General features: G+C 51.4%; 1 protein-coding gene across 8 annotated transcripts in view; it reads right to left on the bottom strand.

Moving 5' to 3' along the window:
- Nucleotide 1: 1 nt before the first annotated feature.
- CELF5 (CUGBP Elav-like family member 5) overlaps nt 2-20,615 on the bottom strand; it is a 36,973-nt gene continuing 16,359 nt past the window's right edge. The window contains exons 3-14 of one of the 8 annotated variants that reach the window (XR_009279703.1): nt 18,834-18,885; nt 12,098-12,226; nt 11,460-11,539; nt 10,356-10,502; nt 5,700-5,844; nt 4,959-5,105; nt 4,675-4,737; nt 4,504-4,587; nt 3,330-3,473; nt 3,066-3,230; nt 2,116-2,168; nt 2-1,985 (exon numbers count right to left, since the gene is read on the bottom strand). Coding sequence is in view for 6 of the 8 variants with exons in the window: in XM_058858580.1 (XP_058714563.1) it covers nt 3,103-3,230; nt 3,330-3,473; nt 4,504-4,587; nt 4,675-4,737; nt 4,959-5,105; nt 5,700-5,844; nt 10,356-10,502; nt 11,460-11,539; nt 12,098-12,226; nt 18,834-18,885 (1,119 nt within the window). In the remaining 2 variants the exon portion in view is untranslated. Of the gene's footprint in view, nt 2,169-3,065; nt 3,231-3,329; nt 3,474-4,503; nt 4,588-4,674; nt 4,738-4,958; nt 5,106-5,699; nt 5,845-10,355; nt 10,503-11,459; nt 11,540-12,097; nt 12,227-18,833; nt 18,886-20,615 lie in introns of those variants that run through there. The other 7 variants (XM_058858580.1, XM_058858581.1, XM_058858583.1 and 4 more) reach the window with 7 other exon arrangements.

Raw genomic sequence — 20,615 nt, 5'->3', positions numbered from 1 at the left:
GTTACTTAGCAAGTAAAACTTTTATTAAATAAATTTAGGATTTTTTTTTTTTGACCAGAGTGAGGAATTTGACATTGACAAAGCTTGTATCGCACCTGTAACATTGTTCAGTCACATCAGTAACTGTGATGGAAGAAACTGTAAATGCTTGTTTTAAACCAGCTTGACCTAGGATTCCCAAAGTCCTTTTTTTCCCATTTTGCATTTGTTCATATTTTTTCTTTTTTTTTTTTTTGTTTTGTTCAAAATTAGACTAAGTTTAAACTTCATGAAATTACTTGTAGCAGAAATAAAGTACATTATACAAATCACATACATAATAGATGTTAAGTATAAAAATGGTATTTACAATAAGTAAACATGGACTATAGAAACACACAGACTCTCACAGCTTCATTCACCTCTCATAAACTCTCAGCGTCAGACACAGAAGGGTGGTTGAGGAGATGTGAAGGTACTTCAAGGACTGTGCCACAAACACCTGAACAAAGGGCAAACTGGAGGAGAATGAGAGTTGGCCGAGATTCTCCAAAATCCCCATAGCTCACTTCAGTATCAATTGCACCAACTTTGCCCCACCAACTCTCTGTCCCTATTTCAATGTGCTCACACACCCTCACACACACACCAATGTTTGTGGTACCTTATCAAACTCTGGAGTATTGAAATCGTTCATTCCTAATCAATCTGGGGTTTGTTGGTCTGCTCTGCCTTGCTTTCCTTTCCTTATTTTTGTAGAAACTTGAAGAGACAGTTCCACACTGTTCAAGGGATGTGCCTTGTCAGGACGACACACACCCCCCACTCCCAGGGGATCTTTTTAAAATCCAGTTCTGAACTACATTCTGTGCTTTAGAGTTTGTGTATGTAGTGTATAGAGCTGTCCCTACATATATATATGTATATATATATATATATGTATATGCTGCATAATGTATAATCTGTCTCTTGGAGGGGGTGCTGGGGGAAAAAATCCCAGAATGGAACCCTCTTTCATCCTGTTTTCCTTGCATCTGCTGGGGAAAGCTTTGCAGCGAGTGCATGAGGAGAGTCCTCCTGCTGAATTCAGAGGGAGAAAGCGTCCTGTGTCCTCTGGAACGGGAACTGCCCACTCCCCAGTGCTGGTATCCGACACAGGGAGGCAGTGTGCAGCCCCTGGGAGCTGTGCTGGAGATTGCATCTGCTCACACTCTCATCTTCTCCTGCCTTCATCAAGAAAATGCTGTTGCCATGGAGAGCTGTGAAACACGGATCTGTGCCATGTGTGGGGAGGCAGTGCAGTTCCTCTAAGTAAGGGGACTGGTTTCCTGTGCTTTCAGCCTAATCACAGAGTGCTCAGGGTAGGGGCTGGCACCACATCCCAGGAGCTTTGTCTGCAGGAGCCCTTGGAAAGGTAAAGACAGAGCTCTCCAGATCCTTAACCAGGCTGGTGCTAAGGTGGATAAGTGACTCAAGCTGAGCAGCTGACTGTGCCCTAATCCTGGAGGAATGTATTTCTCCTTGCTTGTGTTGAGCAGAGAGATGTGCTCTCGCTCTCTCTCACTCTCTCTCTCTCTCTCTCTCCACCCAACCCACCCCCAGCCCCCTCTCTCCAAAATGTTCAGGCCTATCTGCAGTGCGTGCTGAGAAGACACTGTTGCAAAGGCAAACCCCTCATTTCCAGTACCTCTTGCAAGCAGTCAGTCTCTGAATGGAAAAGTTTGGTCCTGTGAGCTAGTTTAAAAAAAAAATAGAGACTGTATATATTTATAGTTATCTATGAAAGGGCCAGAAACAGAGCAGGAGGGAGGGAGGGACGGAAGTAAATTTCCACACATCACTGCAGTAACCTAGAGACACACCATGGGTTTGCTTGGTCCATGTTCTCCAGCCACACCCCGAGAGGAAGAGCTCCGTGTCCCAGGGGCTGCTGGTTTGCTGGTCCCTTTGCTTTGCACCACGTTAGCAGCAAATATGCGAGTCCAGGCGTGGCAAGAATCTTCCTCCTGGGCAGATATTGAGCCTTCTCTTTAATTGCATGTCTTGGAGAGGAGGGGAGGAGGAAGATGGGGTGGGTAAGGTGGGAAGCCGAGGAAGGAAAGGGGTGGTGTCAAAAGAGTCGATAAATTTACTGGCCTCTCTGAAAATCAACCTGAAGCAGAAATTCTTCCTCTGGACTTTCCCTTCACCTGAACAGAAAGGGAGGAGGGAGGGAATTGGGAGATTAGGAGGATATCTACGCAAACCTCAGGCTTTGAACTGCTGCTGCTGCTTAAACGTGGAAGACTCTGACTCAAATCAGATCAGCCCTCCCTTGCTCCCCATCTGTAGGCTGGCAGGAGCTGGCTCTTGGACAGCAGCCCTTCAGGGTCTCACCTTTTCTCTGCTTTTCTGTGATCCCTGTGAATCATGGGATTGTCTCTTCTTACCCCAGAAAGCAATCTCTGCAGACTAACTTTAGGGCCCATGTAACAACTGAAAACTACTGGGGTTTAATGCTTTTTTAGGCAGTCAAAAGCTTTTTGGGAGCAGTTGGACAGCAGAGTAAAACCTTGCTCAGACCACAAACAGGCCACTGGAACCATCTGCCTGTCAGGGCCCCGAGGGCACCCACCTGCGCTGTCTGTCCTCACTGCCCACAGCTCCAAAAGTCTCCTTACAGCTCTGTGCCATCAGCCTTTGTCTGACACACACATGGACGTGCCAATCACCACCTGTCCATGGACCTGTCCTGTCCATGGATCTCACTACCTGGGCTCCAACTCCTGGACTGGCTTCCCAGCTGGATGTTTATTAATGTCATTATAGACCTGCCTGGCAATCACCGGACTATGTCTGACCCTGTTCACCTTCACCAGACCTGACCCTGATCTTGAGCCTCTGGCTTGGCTTTGGGCTTGCCCCATTGCCACAAATTTGCCTGATGATTGTTGAACCTGGCCATCATCTCCAGGCCTGCTCTGGTCACCCTGCTCAGGTGAAGCCTCTGCCCCACCAGCTGTGCCACTGCTCCACTCCTGGTGTCCCACTCTGCAGGGAGCAGCTGGAGCCCTGCCCAGAGCTGTGCCCTGCTGGGGGCAGTTTACCTGTGCTGCAGAAGTGACTCCTGCTTGCTCACTGCTGTCAGTAGGGATGGTTGGCATCCTTGGGCCGTTTTAACTGCACCTTCAAGCGTTTCATGCCAATCTGGAAGCCATTCATGGCCTGGATAGCAGTCTGTGCACTGGATGGGTTGTCAAAGCTCACAAAACCTGCAGGAAGGACACAGGACGGATGACAATGGCACTGTTGGTGCCATGCCCAATATGAGTGTCATTGTTATTGATCATGCTTCCCTTGCCTGCACTTACCAAAACACTTGCTCTGGTTGGTGGCACGATCCATGAACACCTTTGAGGAGATGATATTGCCAAAGGGCAGGAACATCTGCATCAGCTCGTTGTCTCCAAACTCCTGGGGGAGATGGTAGATGAAGAGATTGCAGCCTTCAGGACCTGCAGGTACGGGGGCGATGGGGAAGGACAAAACAGAAAGCCCCCAGAGGGCAGGGGAAGAGAAATGGGCTCAACTCACAGCTCAGCACTGGAGGAGAGCCCTAGCACTGCCTCCCTCTGATCTCTCCTTGCTTGTCTCTGTCACTGCTCCATGAAGGGATCTGAGGATCTCGAAGAGCAACTGGGAGACTCAAAACAAAACTAGAGTTTCTGGAGAGCAGATTCTCTTTCAAAGCCTGTCTAGTTCCTACACAGGGTGCTGGACACAACTGTGTGAGTGTCTGGGTGCTGTTTTGCTGGAAGGAAATCAGCTGAGGTGAGAGCTCACAGCTGTCACAGTTCTAGGAGAGCAGCAGACACTGCTGTGTGAAAGCTGCTGCTGTAGCACTCCCTGCAGTGTTGCCTTGAGTCCAGAAGCCACAGACTTTACTGGAAACCTCCTGGACTGCCACACATCCAATTTATGGGCTGACCTGGTCCTGTCCACTCTTTCACTTGCTCCTTAGGAGCACAAGAAGCTGCTCCCTTGCTGACACTTGCTCCACCAATCAGGTGTAGAGAGAGAATGCCTCTGCCTCCAAATTCTATTCAAGCCAGTTTTGAATTAAGTTGAAAATAAATTCAGTAGGCTATGAAGGCTGAAAAGAGAGGAGAGTACTTGGAGAGGCTGGTTTGACTGGTTCCACTGTGCTTCTGGCACCAGCAAAGAGGGGGATGAGTGCACTTTGCCCCTGACTGCATAGGGAAGGTGCTGACTCTCATCCCCTTTGGTGTGAAAGGTGTTCCAGGGCCTACTGCCCCTTTGCACCTGGCAGCATCTGGCCAGATGTGAGGTCAGGAAACATCCTGTGATCCCTCCCAGACCACTCACTGCAGACATGTGGTTGTTTCCATACCCCAGCTCCAGCATTAAAAACCAGTGGACAAAAATTAGTGCTGTCTCCTCTCCATCTGCTCTGTCATGCAGAAGATGAGCTCCACAAATCCCACCTACACCACTGGACACCCCTATTCCCACCCTGATCCTCACCTTCTCGCTGCTGCTGCTGCAGGATGGGAGGCTGCTGAGGGATGCTCTGTGCAATGGGGGTGATGGTGGTGGTTGGATACACAGCTGTAGCCCAAGGAGACAGAACAAACCATTTACCTGAGGATCTGGTCAGCCACACAAGGGCCTGAGGGAGACAAGGGAAGCTGGTACCTGCATACTGCTGAACTCCTGTGAAGGCTGGGTGCAAAGTCTCTGCTACTGAAGGGCTCTGGGCTGCAGAGAAAAACACAATCAGAAGCACAGCAAATGGAATCACTCATGCATTCTGTCTGTGTGTGTGTAGTGTGTGCAGTGTTGTTTCCCACCCTCGCCCCCAAGTGAGTCTCAGTGCCTGCCTGGGAGGGAGCTATAAAAGTGTGGGGAGACCAGAAAAGAGGAACTAATTGCAGTTCCTCAGGTATCTGCATGGTGGGGTTTTTTACTGCTCTCAATACCTGAATATGGCACAAGGCCATTGGTGTAAACTGTTTCCAAGGTTGGATGCCCATTTGGGAATGGTACCACTCCAGTGAATCCATTGGAAATGGGTGCCACCAGTCCTGGCATGGCTGCTGTTCCCAGGAGAGGTGGTGAATGTAGCCCTGGAGAACAAGAAGAGAGGACATCCCATGGAAGTCAAGGTCCCACAAAGCCCCTGCTCCCCCCTTCCACCTGCCTGGCAAGACTGCTGTGTATGAAGCTGTTATCTCTTTGGCACGTGGAGATGACAGACTGGTGCTAGAGCCTTCACAAAATTAAGAGGCAGCACTAGTGGGAAGAGTGTGAGAAGAACTGCCAGTCCTGAGTGCTGTCAGAGCTCTGAACATCTTTGATCTGGGTTTGCACAGCACCTGGCATGACACATGACTGCTCTGACAGGGGTTTGAACCCAATATGCATTATTGCTGTGGGATGATGATCATGAACAATAGCACTGCTGACCTCAGAGCCAAGTGCAATCCTGGGAACCCAGTCCTTCTCTACTAAAACTGCAGCAAAAATGCACGGCCGTAGGGCAAGAGGATGTGTGTTGAACACGTGAGGGTGCCAGGGGGGTGCAGGAATTTTTGCAGAGCAGAGACTGCTGTGCTCAGAGGCTGCACTGTTGGAAAGGAGGGCGTTAATGCAGCTGCTGAGGCTGGAGGTGCAGAACTGTTTGACCTGGCTGGGCCCCGAGCGCTGGGGCAGGAGCTCACCTGACGCTGGTGCAATGGGAGCAGCGGGCAGCCCGTTGAGACTGACGGCACCGATCTGCTGGATGTGGCACGGGGAGAAGGCGACGCCCGGGCTCAGGTAGCTGCCGTGGGAGGTGGAGAGAACCGTGGTCTGCTGCTGCATCAGCTGCAAAGCAGGACCATGCAGTCAGGGCCCTGCAGAGCTGGGGGAGGCTGTGCAGACCAGCCTGGCTGTCACCTCCCCCAGGTCCTGCCACCTGTCCTGGAGCTTTTCCTGACACCGCCAGACCTGCTGGGGTGGGCAGTGCTGGCTGTTCTCCCCAGCCCAGTCCCCAGTCTCGGGGCCCACGAGGTCCCTGCAGCCACGTTCTCACAGCTGCTGCCCCTGCCGGCGTGGGACAGTGGCCTGGCCACCCAGGAGAGCCCCCGAGAGCTGGGCACAGCTCCCTGTCCTGCAGGCAGGGGACACAGCTCAGGGGGCATCCCAGTCCACGGCTGGGCACCCCCATGGCCAGCAGCCTCGAGGGGTTGGGGCTCACTGGCTGGGCACAGGGCATCAGGACAGGCCCCTTCGGCTCAGAGAGCTCCTGCTCTGGGGAGGGAGCGGCTCAGGGCTCTGCTCCTGGCCCCACAGCCTTGCACTGCCAGGCACAGGCCCCTCTCCCTGGTCACTTGTCCTGGGACAGTGCCAGATATTAAACACAGCTTTGCCTCGAGGAAGGGAGCCCAAACCCCTCTGCTTTTGCCCAGCCTCTGTGAGCAGATTGTGCTGGGAGACACACGGAGCTCGCTGTGGCACGGGCACTCTGCCGTGCAGCCAGGTGTGTGCCCAGGCCCAGTTCTTGTGGCCTGCTTTGCCCTCAGAGCACTGGCCTGTGATGCCCTGAGCTCAGCCTGTCCTCTGGCACTGGCCTGCACCCTGGGGACAGGGGACATCAGCTCCTCCTGGTGCCATGGCACACCTGCCAAGGCAGAGATGCGCAGTACAAAAGGAAGGGTACGAGAGTTGAGAGGAGGGTTAAGAGAAGAAAGAAATCCTTCTGGTCCTATTTAACCATCAGTGGGAGCATAAGATGCCCTCAGAGTGCAGTGGCAAGAAAGACTTAGTTCTGGATGCAGAATTATCCAGCCCTTTATCAGATTTGTCTTCACATCAAGCAAGAAGAGCAGGGGAGGCACAGGAAACCAGAGATTCTCAGGAGGAGCCATGGGGTGACACGAGGCAAAACACAAGGAAACAACAAAAATCTTCCTGACACTGCCACATCCGACTGTCTTTGCAACACAAACACACAGCTCTCCAGGAACCCACCTCTTCACAAAGGGCTGAAGTCAGTAAGGCAGTTTGGCCCAGGGCTCAGCTGGAGGATCTGGTAACTGAAAAGTTCGTGGCTAGTTCAACCTCACAATTTCCTCCACACAAAAAATGATCATGGCTTTTGCATCAAAAGAAGAGGGATTTCATGGCAGGGCTGCCTCTGTAAGCTCTGTGGTACAAGTGAAGCCATGGGGTGCAATTGGCTCGAGCCCTTTTTGGGTATGGGTCAGTGCTCCCAGGCCTGTCCCAACACAGGGGCTCTGGGGCAGGGGGGCAGTGACAGCACAGGGGTCACTCCTGTGCCATTCCAGAAAGAACAAGCTCTGGTATCACCTCTCTGTGCATCACCACATCACCCCTGGCTCCCCTGGACTCCCTCCTGTCACTGGGAGCCACCCCAGGGCTGCAGTGAAACGTGGCTTCCCCAGAGGCACAAGGGAAGAGCCCCCTGTGCTCCTGTCCCCACACTGTCCCCACACTGTCCCCACTCCAGGGTGCAGGAACCAACACATCTCCTGCTCACACTGTGAGTATTGATCTTCTCTTTTCTCATTAATGCCTGTTCTGTGCCGGGCTCTGGCTGGACCAAGGCCTCCATCCAGCTGCATGAGCACCAAATTGGCACTCTGGAATTGTTCTCATCACTTACATAAAATTACCATAATGAACCATAAGAGCAGAAATAAAAGGAGGGGAGGTGTGAACAAATTATGGTTTGTGTTTGGAACTAATTGATTTATTATATACAAGAAATATTCAGGCATTATAAGCACTTAGTAAATTGCTCTAGCTGCTTTTTTAAGACTTCAAGCCTCTTCTGTATTAATATTTTTTTAAAAGCGCCCAAACATTTCCCTGAGTCCACCTGAACTAACTTGTTGAATAAAATGAACTCATTTGCAGAGGCACCTGGGATTAAAACCTGATTTAAGCACTGAAATAAACTGCTTTCAGATGCTTAGCCAGTTGTACTTCCCAGATGAGACTTTTTCTAACAGTTTCAGCTAACATGCACTGTTTGACTATTTTAAGTACCTTATTTTGCATATTTGCATAGATCTGAATAACTTTAGACTGAACTTAATGTATGATTATTTCATGTTTAATTTGAGATAGTTTTAGAAGAAGAAGGTTATTAATATAAATTTAAAACAGACAACTGAAAACAAAACAAAAACAACCCAGGCTCCAAACTTCATCCTAAACCCCTGGGGACCACTTTGGCTTGGTAACTCAGCAAACCCCGTGGGGACAGGGAGAGGAAGCTGTTTTGTACTAAATGATGGCTACAAGAACCTGTGATGCCTCTGATGCACAAGTGCACCCCAGCAGCACTCACTCCTGTCAGTCTGGTTCAGCCACATCCACAATGGTCAGCTGGGGGACCTTGGGTGAAGCATCTACTCCTCCAAGCCCCAAATCAGGAAGGCATGAGGGATTTTGGGCTGCCCCTGAGCCCTGGCTTATCAGAGGTGCCAGCTCCCAAGGGCTGCCCGTGGCAGAGCATTTTGAGGAACCAGAAGGAGATTGAGGATGGAAATCTCCCTCTTTTGCCCCCACTTTCAGAGATGTTAGATGGCATTCCAAAGGGCTGACTCCCTCTCCCTCTGATGGTGTCACTGTGTGTGTGTGGACTGGCTGAGGTCTGTTCTCAAGAAGGGAGACCAAAGATGGGAATGGCACAAGAGAAGAGAAGGTGTGAGGTCAGTGCCTTGGGAAAAAAAGACAGGAGAACCAAACCCAGTGCAAAGTAAAAAGAAAGGAAGATAAAAATCCAAAATAAGTGGGAGACAGGCTGAGTCAAGAGGAAAATCAAAACCAAGTCACAGAGCAGGAAGGCCAGTGAAGAATCAGAGAGAGAGCAACACAGTAACAGACACAACTGAGGAGAAAGAAGATGCAGACAAACAAGGAGGCACAGCTGAGACCTGACTGCCTTCTTGTCATCAGCAGGGGGTCCTGAAGATTGAAATACTGAGTCTGGAAGCTCTCACTGCTCTTTCTCCTCACACAGCTGGACCTCAAGCTGCTAAAGCACCTCCTGCCACCATAACCTCACCGTGGCTCCATTCCTGCCTTCTGCACCATGCCCAAGTCAGGGCCATCTCTAGGACAGGAGACACACCAGGATGCTCCTCTCACAGCTGAGATAAGCTGCATTTTGACCTCAGGTGCAGCTGGCTCTGAACAGAAAAGAAGGATCCTGGCAAAAGGCAGTACCTGGTCACAAAGGGCTCTTCAAATAATCTGTGTTGGATCAATTCTCTGTTTGGCTAGCAAATTTCCCCAAAGTTATGGAGCCTCATACAGATTTCCTTTTTTCTCATCCATACTCTTGCCACACACTTAAAATGCATTTGGCAGTTTGTAGGGAATCTTTGAGGAAACAGCCAACAATTGAGACATGTTCCTTCTCTGTCATGTGAATGAAAGGAAGGCTCTGAAAGAATCAAGGAGCTGCTGAAGCCTGAGGAGAAGAGGTGTCCACATACAGGAGAAGAACAAGTTTATTTTCACTACCCCCTAGAAAATTACTTTCAGTAACAGTATCTACTTTTGAGTTCTCTGTCAACACAAGAATCTCTTGTGCCTTGAGCAATTTCTGAGCCTCCTTCCATGGGCTTTACACTTGGCAGCAGAGACCTGAAAATGACAGTCACCAACAATGCTCCACCACAGCTGATCTGGGACTTCCTGAGTTTGGGACCTACCTGGAACATCAGTGGCAATTGCCACCATGGCTCCAAGGCAAGGAGGTTCTCTCACTAAAACCCAAAGCAATAAAAACCAAATAAAACCCAAAGCACAGCCAGGCTGCTGAAACACCTCTGGCTCTCTGCTACCCACTGCTTCCTCTCCAGCACCTTGCAAACTCCACAGTCCCACTTGGCCAAGTGAGAAACCTGGGAGCCACAGGACAGCACCAGGGGAAATAGGGCTCTCCTGGGAATTTCAGCAGAGAAATAAACTCGTGAAGCTGGGTCCCAGAGCTCTCCTGCTGCTCCAAAACCAGAGACACACATTTGTGCCACAGAGCCAGAGGAAGAGTTCACAGGTTGGTATCTGTCAGATGTCCTTCAAAGCTCTGAGCTCTCCTCATAACAAGACAGAAAGGTCATGACTGACCTGTTCCAAACACCTCCACATCAGAGAAATCCCAGGCTCACTTTGAGGAGGCCCCTGCCCCCCCATTTCCAGGAGAAAAACACACAAGAACTGTGCAAGACAAGGCAGCTGAGTGGAGAAACAAGCCAGAAGCAGTCCCAGGTGCTGGGAAGCTTTCCCACAGTTGCCAGGAGATGGGTTTGTGGTGTCCCAGGGGCTGCAGCGTTCCCCACCCACGCCCGGGGGATACTCACAGCCTGCGCATAGGCGCTGTATGGGCTGAACGGCAGGGAGAGAGATGGAGTGAAAATGCCCAGCTGCCCCACCATTTGCTGCATACGGCGGAGGGTCCTCTCCTTATCTGTGTCAGCAAACTTCACCACTAGACTGGAGGAGGCACCCTAGGCACAGAGAGAGGAGACAGAGGAGGCAGGAGAGAAGAGGCGTGGGACAGCCAGAGAGTCAGCGGTCAGGCAAGGGAGGACGGGGCAGGACAGGCGGCAGAGAGGAGTGGGAAGAGGAGCAGAAGAGCAAATATTGGTGTGGAAGTGCTGGGGAGAAGCCTAGAAGGCTGTGCCCTACCCCATCTGTCTGTCCATCCAACCCTTCCCCCTCACACCCTTCCCCTCACACGGCTCTCTAGGTGGATGATCACATCCCTGGCTGAACTCCCCAGGTAATGGCACAGCCAGGGACACCCAGGGCACCGATGGCCACAAGCACCATCCTTCCACCACCATGAGCTTGGTGGAACAGGCAGAGCAGCTCCTGGCAGCTGGGAATTCCCTGGCTGCAGCAGTGCACCGTGTGAGGTGCCCCAATTTCAGGTTGGAGATTGCCAGAGATGAGGCCACAGCTGCAGCTCCACTTGCTCAGCTACAGCCACACAACCCCACACAAGGCACAAAGGGCTCCCACCCACACCCAGCCCACCCCAGGGACCTCCTCTACTGCCTAAATAAGAGAAGCCAAGGAGTGCTCAGACACTGAAGCCCTGACCACCCATGTGGCTGAACTGTCAGCTTTCACCCTGCTCAGTTTTGAACCACTCCAGGTAGCTGCTTCCAAGACAAAATCATCGCCTGATTTTTGGCTCTCTTTTATTCAGCTTTTAAAGCTGTGAGTGCTGTCACCCCCAGTCTGGACGAACACAGCCACAAACAGCAGCCCAGGGGACAGGATGGTCACTGCAAGTGGAGCACAGATGTGCACACACACCCCCACACACCTCCCAACCACACCAGCTGGACACTGCTGTTAGACTTGTCGTGGTTTTGTGGAGAGTGTGGGGAGGTTCCTGCAAGAGGGAAATGGGACAAGGATTAGGAAGAGGGTAGGTCCCCTGGCCTTATACTCACGGGCATTGTCTGGCTGCCATGGAGTGCGTGGATTGCTGCCTGAGCCTCTGTGTGAGATGAGAACTTTACAAAAGCACAGCCTGGAAAGGGACAGAAAGAGCACAGGAGATTGCAGTGACAGGACTGCTGTGAAAGTGCCATCACGCAAGAGACAGTGTCTGTATCTCAGGTAGGGCAAAGGAAAGCCACCCCAAGGAAGCAGGGAACAAAAAGGATGACTCATCCCAAGTCCTCTATCCTGGAAAAAAGAGGAAGGGTCTCAAATTATTACTTCAATGATATACTCTACAGATGATGACACCATCTCCACCCTTGCCCCTGATCACCTCTTCCCCAGATTCTCTGTGGGTACAAACACCTCAACCTGCAGCCCCAGACTGACAGCACAGGCTCACGAGTGACCCTGAGAGCTCAGCCACTCATGGTGCTCTGCTTCCCCTCCTGTTCCCTCAGCCTCTGCCCACCTTCCCCAGTCCTTCCGGGCAGCAGAGGATTCTTCCTGCCCTGCTCCCTATTCCTGGCTGTTTTATGGGCTCCCATAAACACAGGGGGGGGAATGAGTGCCCCAGTGGGGAGGTGAGGCTGGTGAGCACCACCCAGAGCAGGGACAAAGGGCAGGACACACAGAGGGTTCACACCTTTGCTGTTCCCATCAGGTCCACGGAGCACCGTGCATTCATCAATGACCCCAAATGGTTCAAAGAGCCGGAGCACGTCATCCTCAGACTGCTGCTTATTTAACATGCCCACAAAGAGCTTCCTGTCCCCTAGGGGCAAACACAGAAACATCAACCTTCTATGAGGCTTGCAGTCCAGAGCAGGAGGAGAGGAACACTTAAGCACAAAACAGCCTGGTGTTGAAAACATGCCTGGCATGGAAATGATTTACTGTTGGCTGAAATGCTTCCAGGGGTGAAAATGCAGGGTCTGCCCAAGCTCCTCACACCTTCAAGGGTTTCTGTGGCTTCCCCTGTCCTACCCTCCCCAATTGAAAAAAAGGATTAATAATTTCCTTTCATTCATTAGCCTCTTCCTTCGAATAATCCAAAATAAATGATAGTAAGGAAAACTGTCTGGGCAATCCCATTTCTATTGATCAGCAGGTGAAGCCTTAGGAAATACAGCAGACCAAGGCAGGGTGATATATTCCAGGACCTTTGACTTCTGTTTCCTTTTCCTTCTCTCCAAGAAGGATTTCCACCACCATTTCCTTAGCTGCCATGTAACCAACAATCTTGATTTCCATTTGTCCTTCCCCACTCCAATCTAACCAGCTGTCTCCCAAGGGATAAACCCTGGCATCCTGAGTCTCCATCTGCCTCCCTGTAGGATCACCCAAGTACCAGACAGATGGGTGAAGGCCAAGCATCAGCTCCACGGTCCCTGCTCCCCTCTCTGCAGTGGCCTCGTGTCACAGGGAGCTGGAAGAGTGGCCAACACCTCCAGGACTCAGCTCAGTCCTTCTGGGTTCCTCCTCAAAGAGAGAAGTGAGGATCATGCTTTTGTTGGGATGGGTAAGTGTGGAGGCAAGGAAGGTGCAGAATGCCTTCTCCCACTCTCTCCCCTCCTCAGCACCCACAGGAGCCCATCCCACGCCTGATGCCATCCAGCCAAGCACAAACACAGCAGTGTTTGGGGCAGCATCCTCCCCAGACTGATGTGAACAGCAGAAAAACAGCTCAACACTGAAATCCCAACCAGCCCAACCTCCGTTTTTGCCAGGAAACAGAGCTAACCCTCCCCCACTGCCCCAGATCTGCGTGGGGAGACACGACCCACAGGAGGGAACCTGTCGGGAGGTGGCTCCGGAGCAGCGGTGCCAGAGGATTCCTTATTGTTAGCGACAGGATCAGAGGGGCTGGCTCCAAACAAACCAATGCAATGTGACGCACGTCAGGGGCAATAGCGAGGGAGCTGCTCTCTGCTTGAGAGTGCAGTGACCTGAAAAACAACAGGTCTTGGAGCTACAGCAGCACAGCAGCTCCGGGGGGTGCTGTGCACGGATGCCAGGCAAGGATGGCACATGACACATTCACAATGTCACCAAGGCTCGCCCCAGCCCCTGCCTGGCTCCCCTTGGCCCGGGGGATGGGATGGGAGGGGAAGGGAAGGGAAGGGAAGGGAAGGGAAGGGAAGGGAAGGGAAGGGAAGGGAAGGGAAGGGAAGGGAAGGGAAGGGAAGGGAAGGGAAGGGAAGGGAAGGGAAGGGAAGGGAAGGGAAGGGAAGGGAAGGGAAGGGAAGGGAAGGGAAGGGAAGGGAAGGGAAGGGAAGGGAAGGGAAGGGAAGGGACCTTCCCTGCTGCTCAGCTAGCTACAGATGCACTCAGCAGCACACACAGGCAGGACCTACTCGTGCCATGGGTCCCTCACAGAAAAGCAGATGCACACACACAGCACTTATGGAGGCTCACACGCACCCTGGAACACACTTGTACATCCCCAGCCCCAGGGGGTGCATTCCAGAATGAAATTCCACAGTGAGCAAGAGCAATGTGCAGACAGGCACATCTCACCCAGCACACCACAGGGAGTCACCTCACCCTGTCCCAGAGCCCCAGCACAGGCTCAGCCAGGCACAGCTCTCCTGCAGCCCCCAGCAGACACATGCCACTTGTGTCCACCACACATGAAGTGTTAGAAGTGCTACAGCCAAGGCTCTTAACCCACTCCCAAGCAGATACTCATGATTTACAGAACTAGAAGTGGCTGAAACAAATGGCTTTGTGTATTTTTTTAAAGGCCAGATTTCCCAGCTTCCCCATTTTCATGAATCCCAGGGTAACTACACCCATGGGAATTTCATCCCCTTCTGTTTTCCTTGTGATTCTTTCTACATTTCTCCCTGCACCTGCATGGCAATGGCTGCCTTTGGAAACATTATTTCAGCTGATTGAGTGCATTCAGATTGGTGATGCCCAATAATCCCCAGCCAAGGCACAGGAGTTTACAAAGCAGGTGCTGCTCAGCTGCCTTCTGAGCAGGGAGACAGCACCTGCCCCCACGAGGGCCAGCTCAGGAGTGCTGGTGCTCAAACCAACCAGAAAACAGCACATAGAGAAGGTGAAAATCTGACTGGAAGAAGGGGGTGAAAAAGAAAAGGGACTGGACAGGAACAGATTTACTGGGCAGTGAGGAGGAGCATGGAGACAAAGGAGCAGCAGCTCTGTGCTCTGACTGACATCACCTGGTGCCAGATGTGAGCCCAGCTTGGCCATGGCAGGAGAAGCTGGAGCTCTGTGGGGTTCCCCCTTCCTCTACCCTGAATCTCCACTGCAGCTGCAGCCAGGTCTTTATTCAGAGAGGTGCACCATGCTGCAGCCTTTGGGTGGCAAACACGGGGAGCTCCTTAAAAAAATCATCAAGACGGGAGAAATACACTGGGAAACACTTGCAGTGACTTTAGGTGCTGTGAAATAATCCTCTGTCCTTTGAACTAGCAAGAAAATAACTGTGGGCTAAGATTTGACAGCCAGAAATGCATCTGGTGGTCTTGCCTTTCTCTTCAGGGACCCCTGGCTGCCTGGGGCAGGGGGTGTTGAGACATCTGGGAAAGTCAGTTACCCTACAACTTGCAATCAAATTGGCATCAAATTATGAGTTACTCATTATTTTCTCCTTCAGAAAGCCCTCAGATTTCCTGGGTAATTCCTGTGGTTTCTTCATCACACCATTTCTGAATCAAAATCATTTTTCTTTACCCTGCCCTGTGGGGAAAGTCCCCAGAAACAATGAACGCTCCATCCCTGTGCTTTACAGGTCCTCTGTTGTCTGACAGGGCTCACTAACAGAACCTTTTGGAAGTCCTGCCTTCATGTGGGAATTTCAGCTTTCCTTTTTGGAATTTGGAAGGAAAAAAAAAAAAAAAAAAGCCAGTCTTCCTGGCTATGCAGCACAGGTTAAAACTGACACCTTAGAAACTTAAGCTATAAAGGCAAATACAAATACACACACCTATGGGTTTGGAATATTTTCTGAATGCCCAGAACGGCAATAGTAAAAGGGAGTGAAATCACTGACAACATTTTTTTTCAGAGTGAATCTTGCTTTCTACAGCCTGGTTCTGAAGATCACACGTAGGAAAATGATCCAGCCTGTTCCCTTTGGATGCCTGTGCAGCAGCTGGGGACCTCTGAAAGGCTCCTGTGCTGCTGACCTCTCCCTCCCTGCATCCTGGAGCCCAACCCACGCTCCGGGATCCTCTCGATTCCGTCAGCTTCCAAACAGGGCTGTTCTCCCACAGAATCCAGGCTGACTCATGGCTCCCCAGCAGGGCTAGAATGCTGCAAACCCTTTCACCTGATCTGCTATCAAACCCTTTCACCTGATCTGCTATCAAACCCTTTCACCTGAGCTGTGATCCTAAAGCCATCCATCCCAAACCCTCGGGCATCCTCGGGTCATTCAACTCCTTCAGCTCCCCAGCAGGGATTCCTGCAGCTCTGGAAGCTCTCCCCTCCCCTCCTGCTGTTTTCCCCTTCACTTTCTCTACAGCTCCTGATTTTCACCCTCTGATTGGCAATTTCCCGTGCTGTCCAGCAAGCAGGGAAATTCACTGTGATCTCTGACTGTCGAGTTCCCATGGAAACGCGCTCCGAGCCCCGTCAGGCAGCAGGAGGGGCCAGCACAGAGCACGCTGCTGCTGAAGGGACCACGGGAACAAGGCTGTGGCCAAGAGACAGCACACAAACACTGGACACAGCTCCTACAAAGCCACTGAATTCAGGTCATCTGGCCAACAGCAGGCAGCAGCAGGGAGAGAGGGAAGCGCGGTCCTGGCTGTGGATGGGATGCAGGAAATCTTGGGATGCAGAAAGAGATTCCTTGTCCCCACGGCTTGGGGTACCTGCCGTGCCCCATCACTGCAGCCCAGTGCTCCATCGAGCACACAAACTCCTCTGCCCCTCTGCTCCTCGCACTCCAGGCTCCCAGCACAGAGCAGGGAAAAGCTGCCCATGTCTGGCCCAGAATCACAGGTCCCACTCTGAAATAATGCAGGCAGCAACTTCTTCAGAGTGAATTTCTTCTGAAGGGTGCAGGAACACTGAGCATCCAGATATCCCCACACAGCCCCTGCAGGGCTTGGCCAAAACTGCCCCTCTGGGAGAAAAATGAGCATCTCTCAGATCAAGAGACAAATTCTGATGCTCTAACTTCATGTTCTTAATTCAGGGTGCTTCACTTGAGGAATGTCAGTCCCTGGTGAGTATAAAAGAGATTCTCTTCAAGGATAATGCAGAGCAGTGATGTGTGCAGCTACTTCCTTGATAAATTCCTAATCCATACACTTCTGCCCTGCCCCAAATCTTTCTTTCACCTTCTGCCAGTGTGGGGCTACTGCTATAGGGATATTGCTCTTCCCATATCTGCAAAGTTGTTCAGCCAGTTCTCTGACAAGTGGAGCATCACGCCAGAAACATTTCAGAGGAGCAACCTGTCTCAGACAAACACAGGGTGCTGTCTTGATGCTGCTCCTGCCTCAGGAAAAAATCCAGTTTGTCATGGATCCTGTGGGAGCTGCTTGTTCTTGTGCTCTGCAAGGAGCCTGGAGGGAGATGCACAGGCTGCAGGAGACAGGTGTTCAGACTCCAGAGATTTCTGTTCTTGTCCATGGGAAGCAGAGTTGATGTTCTGACATTTGCAACCATTAGGGAATGTGGCACTTTTCATAAACTTAAGAGATTTCAGAGTCCAGTGCCTTGGTCAAAAGCTTGTTTCCAAATCAGCACCCTGGTTTTTAACCTGCTGACTGTTTCCAGCTCAATTTGACAGAAGCACCAAAGATGTCACATCCCAACATCTAATATCAGGTGGGTGTGTATAGAAGAGCCTCCAGTAGTGCCCCACCAGCAAAAGAGAGATGCAGAGATGGCCTCAGCCCTGATGAGACACCAGAGACTTGAGTTGCACTCACCAGACACACAAACTTTTTTATTTTTTAACTCAATGTGATAGGGGAAGGATTGAGCACCTAATGGTTGAATCCAGAGGCAATGTAAGGTGTCAGTGAGAAACCAGCCCTCCCCACACCACCCACTGCAGGCACCCCTAAAGGATCTCTCATCCATTCATAACATCATTTTCAACAGTGAGAGTGAAACACCCTGAAGATTCTGGTCTATTTTTATTGTCTATAGCACAGGTAAGGACCTTAAATTCAACCCTAAACCAAGGGGCTGAAGTAAAATGCCCAGACTTGAGTAAAACTTAGGTGTACTACCCCTCAAGTAAATAACCAAAAGTTATCTATCTGACATTTTTTTAAAAAAGGAGTATCACACAACCATAAATACATACATCCATATAAAATATTATAAAATATATCTCATGTTCTTGACAGTGCAGTAACTGACAGTCACTACAAACTGTTTGGAAATGTAAAACAAAAGCCTTCCAAATCTAAATAAAGCATTCAGGACATGCTTTCCCACAGCAGATGTGGTTGTCCCACAGCACAAACAGCAGCACACAAACCCTCCCCTGGCCTCTACTAAACTGTTTTCAGGGCCAGCACCAACAGCACAGGGCATGGAGAGGCAGATGTAGGAATGGAGAGAAAGGAAAAGAAACAGATCAGTAAGGCAAGAAAAAGAAGTAAAATGAGTTAATGGATTTGGAAAGGGCTGAAGTTGCAAACCTTCTCCACCTGGAGGAGGCATTTGAGCTGCTGAGAACTCCCCATTAAATTAGCAGATTCTCTTGTTCCCAACCTTCCAGCTCTGAACTTCTCAGTATATGCTGCTCTGGCCAGGCTGGTCCCCTGCAGGCTGACAGCACCTTCATCTCAGGATCCTTTCCCTTCAGACATTATCTCCCCATCATGTGATCTTTCCTGCAACAGCATTTTGGCCTTGACAGCATGCTGGGGACTGCTGCAGGACTGAGAGTGGCAGGGCTGAAACAGCTCAGCAGTGATGGGGAGACAGTGGAGGGAGCTGCAGACAGGAGAATCAGCTGCAGACCAGTGAGCTGAACACGCTAAAAAGCCAATGCTGCTGCAGGGATCTGGCTCTTATTGGGCTGATCAGCTGATCAGGTGTAGGAATGAAGGAATCTCTTCCTAAAGGCTTCAGGAGCCCCAGTGCCACACAGGTCTGTTTCAGTAATGTCCTAAGGCAGACACTGCCAGGCTGATGGCACCTTCAAATAGCTGGGAAAGAGAGTGGAGAGGGCAGGCACATATCACCCTTGGGACCTGCTGTGCTGTCAGCTGCCTGCTGTGTCCAGCTGTGTCCCTACACTGCCCTCCTGCCCCCACATCTCTGCCACACACAGACTCCTCATGCAGAGGAAGGCAGAGTCAGGACCCTGTGTCTCATTTCCTGGCCCCCCTCACAAGCACAGGGCCACCAAAGGAGGAACAAGGAGAGATGACAACTACCTCCACGGCTCTCGCTGTCCGCAGGTTTCACCTGGATCGGGCGCGCCATCTGCAAGGGAAGAGAAATGCAGAGGTTATTGCTTGGCCCTCTGCCCAGCACACGCTGCTAAAGGCACTGTCAACAGGGCAGCAGGAGAGAGGCAGAAGGGAAACCAAGACATTGTGATGGCAACCAGTACCCTTGAAGAAGGCATCGTTTTTTCCAAAAGGAGCCTGGCGCTTTTCCCTGCTCAGCTCTCCTGGAAATGCCCACCATGCATAAACCTCTGCCTCCTCAGCTGCTGCAAGTGGCACAGAAAGGACTCTGAGGAAGCAGCTCATCACCATGTGACTGGAGCCTGAACACTGGTCAGGGTGGCCTGAGGTGAGACCGTGCCTGGAAGCTCTTCCTGTGTCTGTCCTGACTCAGTGCAGGCATGGCCACGTCACCTAATTGAGCCACTAACTGTCCTTGCAGCAGGGAAGAGACACTGCTCTGAACTTGGCTAGAAGCAGCACAGCAAGCAGGCCTGTCGTGTTTCCCCTTCCCCAGCCCTCATGCAGACAGCTCTGTGCACCAGAGCAGCTCTTGAGAAGGGCAGTGCTGTTCTCCAGCAACATCTCTCATCTCTGGCCCTCAGGGGCAAAGCTCAGGTTGAAAGTGGCAAAATTCCTCTTGCTTGGGTGTGGAGAAGAGGGTTTTCCTTCTCTTGCAGCCACTATTGTCATCAGCAATAGTCCAACCACAATCAAGCCTGAAGGGTAGCCTAGCTCACACGGTACAGGGACTCTCCAGGTAAGGCAGAAGTAGCTGCATTAAGGAACCCACAGCTTTAACTGCCTGGTTTGCAAAGTGGGGCAAAACTCATCTGCTGGAAGGTCTGTGTGTCCTGTGCTGCCCAGAGAGGCAGCTGACAAGCTGTAGCCTCCTTTCCCAGCTAGCAGGATCCAACTGCACCAGAATATCCTCCAAGGAATGATGCACAGGGCAGATTTCCACATTCACAACACATCTCACTCCATGTCTCTCAGCATCATTCACAGAGGCTGACAGTGACCTGAATCAGTGACATTCGTAATAAAAAACCATCAGAATATTGCAGTGAAGGCCTGCACATGAGCTGCAGATCCAGGCACAGTCTGCCCCCTCTCTTAGGAAACCCCTGAGGAAAAACAGCAACAAAACAGAAAATGAAATCAAGCCACAGAAGTCATCAGTTGAAATGTGTTTAGAAGTCAGCATGCAATATATGTGGAGGGCTGTCAGTCTCCAAGTGGTGGCTAAGCCAGACTGGCCAGAAACCAGAGGCAGAGACCACATTCCCAACAGCTGGAGAAAATTCATGAGGTGGCTTTGCAGCTCAGAGGACAGAGATGCCAAGCAGGAGGTGACAGGCTGGCATGGCATGGCACACAGCCTGGCAGCTGGGGGCTGTGAAGCTGGCTTCCCCTGACTGATGGCTCTCAGGCAGGACGAGCAGAGGCTGGGAGCAGGCCCACGCAATTCCTGCCTCAAGGATTGATCATGGAGCTGCTGATAATGGCCCCAGGGATGGGCTGGCAGCTCCCCAAAGGAAGGCCAAGCTGCTGTCGTGCTGCACCTTGACAGACAACAACCCCAAGACCTGCTGAATCATTTAGGGAAGAGGGAGAGGCTGCAGGTCCTTTTCCCATTCTTGATCAGCTGCAGGGATTTGCAGAGCTCTCGATATCCTGCTGCTGCTGCCATATGGCCCCAGCACTTGCAGCACTGGAACTCGCCAGCCTCCAGGCTGCTGCTCCCCCCGGGAGCCACCAAGG

Source organism: Poecile atricapillus, chromosome 28, assembly GCF_030490865.1.
Source record: "Poecile atricapillus isolate bPoeAtr1 chromosome 28, bPoeAtr1.hap1, whole genome shotgun sequence".
NCBI lineage: Eukaryota > Metazoa > Chordata > Aves > Passeriformes > Paridae > Poecile > Poecile atricapillus.
The sequence above is the reverse complement of the archived record's forward strand: the minus strand, read 5'-3'. Positions and strand labels throughout refer to the sequence as shown.